Genomic DNA, 4,942 nt, shown 5'->3' with positions numbered 1-4,942 from the left:
CGGGAACGCGATGCCTCAACTCTACTCCGTTGCACGGCACTGCGCGTCTGGTGGTAACAATCTGTGATCCATCTCCCGCAGCATGTTCCTGGTTGTTCTACACGTAGGAAAATTTTAATTTGCAGTCGACGCACCCTACCGTAGAACCCAACACCCCATGCTCTTCATCCTTGCCATTGACCCTCTACAACGGATCCTTAGCATGGCTACAAATAGGGGGTTCTCAAGCCAGTTCAGACTCGCACTGCTGGCTAAGAACCTCCCTATACGCTGATGACGCAGGATTTTTTGCCAACCCGAACAAGGAGGAGTTACGGGCCATCCGACACATCCTGGATGTTTTCGCCGAAGCCACTGGACTAAGAACAAATCTTGAAAAGACCAAAGTCTTCCCCATCTGTTGCGAGCACATTGACCTGGTTGACACTCTTTCGGTCTTCCCAGCCAAGCTGGCCGCCTTCCCCGGAAAATACCTCAGTCTCCCCCTACACATCTGACGTCTTCGGAAGGTGGACTTGCAACCTCTCATCGACAAGTTCAGCGCTCGCATCCCGGGCTGGAAGGGAAGAAACCTTACGCGGGCTGGCCGGGTGGACCTCACAAAGTCAGTTCTCATTCCTACCATCACCTACCATGCGGCGGTCCTCCCCCTACCAAAATGGGCGCTCAAGAAGATGGACAAGTTGGCTCGGAATTTTATTTGGAGCGCTGATGACAATGACAATACCGGTGCGGGGCGCTCCCTAGTAAATTGGAAATTGGTATGCACCCCCAAAAACTTGGGTGGACTTGGGGTGATTGACCTGGAGCGCTTTGGATCGGCATTGCGGCTGCGATGGCCTTGGTACGAGTGGGTAGACCCTAACCGGCCATGGGTGGGCACCGACCTGCCCTGCACTGAATCTGACATGGCGCTATTCCGGGCCTCCGCGACTATCACCATCGGAGATGGGAAGCGTGCCGGTTTCTGGAAGGATAAATGGATCTGTGATTCTCCGCTATGCACTCGTGCCCCTAAGCTCTACAAGATTGCTACAAGAAAGAATAGGACGGTTTGTGAAGATCTGGAGGAGGATTGCTGGATTACTGTCATTGCCCGGTTGAGCACTGTCGTCCAGCTCTGTGAATTCCTCGACATTTGGCAGCTTGTACATACCACCGGCATTGACCCCTCCCGTCCAGACTCCATCCGCTGGAACTTGACGGGTTCAGGGGAATACTCCAGCAAGTCTACCTACCGTATGCAGTTCTCTGGTCGCTTGGTGCCTTTCCGCTTTGCTAAGGTTTGGAAAGCACATGCCACCCCCAAATGCAAGCTCTTCGCCTGGCTTGTCCTGCATGGAAGGATCCTCACGGCAAGAAACCTAGCAATCTGTGGATGGCCACACAATCCGATATGCCGCCTTTGCATGGCATCCAATGAGACGGTCACTCATCTCTGTAGAGATTGCCCCTTCTCGCAGGCGGTCTGGAGGACCGTCAACGCCGCGGAGGGAATGCCTAACCCAAGCCCACCGGACGATGGAACCTCCATCAACACGTGGTGGAAGGGCTTCCTTGCCAGTGTTCCAGCTCAGAATAGGCGGGAGCATAGTGGTGCCATGATCTACACGCTCTGAAACATCTGGAAGGAGAGGAACCGTCGAGTTTTCATCGGCAAGAGGTTGACCTACCAAGAAGTCACCCAACTAGCTTTGACAGATATTTTTCGCTTGCACAGATCCAGTTGCTTTCTCATTCGCGAGTAATCCGCATGCCGATGATGTTCGGGAGGCTCCCCCGCCAACCGAATCTTATAGGAAAAAGCCTTGTGTAAACTATTTGTAACACTCACTCTTCATCTAATTGAAAGGCAGCGCTCCTGCCAGTTTATCGGAAAAAAAAATCATGGCCGATTTCTGATTAATCTCTAATCCTCAGTCGACCAAAACGCTAACGATAAGCAATATCCTTAGCATTGTTCCTACTACACTGGCGCCGTCGCCATCGTCGTTCTTTTCGGCCTCCTCCTCCGCGTCCTACTACTTTGACGCTGCCATGGCGCGTACAGTGCATTTTTTTCTCATCATCCTCTAACGATAAGCATCAGCTCAGAGTGTCCGGCGTACTCGTTGAGATTGAGATGCAATGCAAGGCAGCTACTGTGGGAGAAAGAAATCGAGACCAGAGATCTTACCGTATCATTCGTGTAGTACACGAGATATATCTGCATGTACCTATCTGCCTTTTGAGAATTCCGATGATCCTGCACTGATCTACACATGCTGGTCCATCCATCCATCGATCCAGCGTACGTAGCACTACGTCTTTTCGGTTACCAGATTACCCAAAAGTTGCAGAGAGAGACTGGAGAGCCCCCTCCGATCAAATAACGCACTGCTCGATCTTGCGCCGAACACTATCGCCGCAGCATCTTGCACCGGCAAGAAATCATATGATGTGCTTCAGAGATCTCGCTGTACTAGCATCGTTTGCTGTACCTGTACCACCCATTATCGAAATCATAATTCCGATGAGCGCCATGACCCAATCACACCTGAAACTTTTCCGCCTTTTCCATTAGTAACCGTGAAGAGGGGAAGACAGTCAACAGCGCAACCAACCGCATCAGGTCGGGTGCCGCCGCAACTAACTCCCCTGGCTCTCTCACCACCACGGACACGAGGAGGGAGGGAGGGAGCACACCGTCTCATCTCACTTGCGTTTGCGTTGGAGCCCTTCCTTGGCGGTTGCTTTCCCCGCGAGATTCCTCTCCTCAGCCCCGTCCCGTCCTTATAAGCTACCACCACCCGAGGCGCAAGATGCCCACAAGGCACCGCACCGCCACCGGCACCGCACCGCCACCACCACCAGAGGGAGGGTGAGTGAGAGTGAGTGACACTGCACTGCACTGCACTGCACGGCGCTGCCCTCTCCTCTCGTTGGGTGGGCGGGCGACCGGGAGGCACGCAGCCGGCCAGATTGATCGTTTTCCTCGATCGACCCTCCTAGCGGCCAGCGAGCAATGCCGCGCCGCCCGAGGGCTTCCCGCGGCGGCAGCGGCGGCGAGGAGGTGAAGATGGAGGACTTCGTCGAGTCGATGCTGAACCTGGGCGGCGGCGGCGAGGGCGAGGAGAGCGAGGAGGGGGAGCAGCTGCCGGCGGCGGACGCCCCGCAGTACAAGTCCAAGAACCTGGACGCCGAGCGCCGGAGGAGAGGCAGGCTCAACGACAACATCCTCAAGCTCAGGGCCGTCGTGCCCAACATCACAAAGGTGCTCCATCATCCTCTCTTCCAGCAGCGATTAACTGCACTGATCACACACCCACCCACCCCACCCAACAATTGGGCGGGACAGAGGAAGTTGCCTGTTGCCTCTGCTTCTCCGGACATATCTATCTGTCTCGTGTATGCGAGCACAAGCAAAGAACGAAATAATAATAATAATAAACTGCTTCTTCCTGCGAGAAAAGTGAAAACTCGGTTGACATTCCTGACACTCATCGACCTTGTTGTTGTTGTTGTTGTTTTTTTCAGATGAGCAAGGAGTCCACCCTGGCGGACGCCATCGGTCACATCAAGAAGCTCCAGAACCAAGTCCTCGAGCTGCAGAGCCAGCTCGCCGACTCGCCCGGTGAGGCCTGGGAGAAGCAAGGCAGCGCCTCGTGTTCCGAATCCTTCGCCCCCACCGACAACATCCATTATCAGGTAATAACCCCTGCTATGAGGCATGAATACCTATATATACCAGAGTAAAAAAATATAACCAAACGAGAACCTGAAATTCAGATCAACCAATGCCACAATCTGCAGAATACGATCGCTCAAAGTCAGCACACTGGCCAAATACTTTTCACCGGTTGATGGCCACCTTTTTGGTTGCAATATAACCACCTCTAAACACAGCCAAACCAAGGCGAAAAAATCACACTTTTATTGCTTCATCGCCTCCAGAGGTAGTTGTGATATCCAGCCGATTTCTCGCACGCTAACCGAGCTGTTTATGTTCACAGGGTCAGGTGGAGCTGATACCTCTAGGGTCTTGTAAGTACAACCTCAAGATCTTCTGGACCAAAAGGGCAGGCCTCTTCACCAAGGTGCTGGAGGCACTCTGCAACTACAACGTGCAAGTGCTTAGCCTCAACACCATCACCTACTACGGCTATGCAGAGAGTTTCTTCTGCATTGAGGTAAATCCCCCTCACAATTTGTGGCTGCAGCAGAATTTGATAGATTCTACTGCTTAACTCCTAACCTGTTCTTCTCATTAATCTTCTGATAAGGTGACCGGCTTCTCCATGTCTCCATTTGCAGGTTAAGGGTGAGCAGGATGTTGTGATGGTGGAGCTAAGGGACCTCCTGTCCAGTATTGTGGAGGTTCCAAGCATTTGACCATTTGAGGGCCTTGCAAACAATAACTCACAGAATTCATATTAGAGAAACCATATATGATTCTGTGGAAATGCATCCTCTTTTTAGAAAGAAAGAATTCTAGCGTGGCGTGGTCTGTGTAGGGAGAGCATACAGAGATACAATGTTGAACTGACAAAACTGACGGGAACAAGTCTGAATTTTGTGTTGAACATGGGAATCATTTCATAATTCACCTTTGCATTTTCTACTAATGGCGTGGGTGGTAATAAATCATGCATACAGCGGTCCAACTCAAACTTAACAGTCTAACGGATGGGATTGCCTCAAGCCATTTAGTTAACGGTGACAATTGCAATGCGTGCAAGGCCTAGATGCAAAAACATCTTTCAACCGGATGTACTCCCTCCGTTCCCAAATAATTGTCTTTCTAGCCATCTCAAATGGACTACAACATACGGATGTATGTAGACATGTTTTAGAGTGTAGATTCACTTATTTTGCTCCGTATGTAGTCACTTGTTGAAATCTCTAGAAAGACAATTATTTAGGAACGGAGGGAGTATTTACTTGCCGAATGATATTTTCTAAA

The 4,942-nt window shown here is 51.4% G+C and overlaps 1 protein-coding gene across 1 annotated transcript; it reads left to right on the top strand.

Moving 5' to 3' along the window:
* The first annotated feature begins 2,752 nt into the window (after window positions 1-2,752).
* On the top strand, window positions 2,753-4,476 carry LOC123041147 (transcription factor UDT1). The gene is made up of 4 exons (XM_044463843.1): window positions 2,753-3,253; window positions 3,517-3,687; window positions 3,993-4,169; window positions 4,294-4,476. The coding sequence occupies exons 1-4, from the start codon at window positions 3,005-3,007 to the stop codon at window positions 4,369-4,371; spliced, it is 675 nt and encodes a 224-aa protein (XP_044319778.1). The 5' UTR covers window positions 2,753-3,004; the 3' UTR covers window positions 4,372-4,476.
* The last annotated feature ends 466 nt before the right edge of the window (window positions 4,477-4,942 follow it).

Source organism: Triticum aestivum, chromosome 2B (assembly GCF_018294505.1).
Source record: "Triticum aestivum cultivar Chinese Spring chromosome 2B, IWGSC CS RefSeq v2.1, whole genome shotgun sequence".
In the NCBI taxonomy this organism is placed as follows: domain Eukaryota; kingdom Viridiplantae; phylum Streptophyta; class Magnoliopsida; order Poales; family Poaceae; genus Triticum; species Triticum aestivum.
This window is presented reverse-complemented; position numbering and strand designations above follow the sequence as displayed.

Excerpts from the sequence above, each read along its gene's own strand:
- LOC123041147 (XM_044463843.1), top strand. The coding sequence starts at position 3,005 with ATGCCGCGCCGCCCGAGGGCTTCCCGCGGCGGCAGCGGCGGCGAGGAG. Across the intron at positions 3,254-3,516 it reads TCGTGCCCAACATCACAAAG|ATGAGCAAGGAGTCCACCCT; the intron begins GTGCTCCATCAT and ends TGTTTTTTTCAG. Across the intron at positions 3,688-3,992 it reads CCGACAACATCCATTATCAG|GGTCAGGTGGAGCTGATACC; the intron begins GTAATAACCCCT and ends TTATGTTCACAG.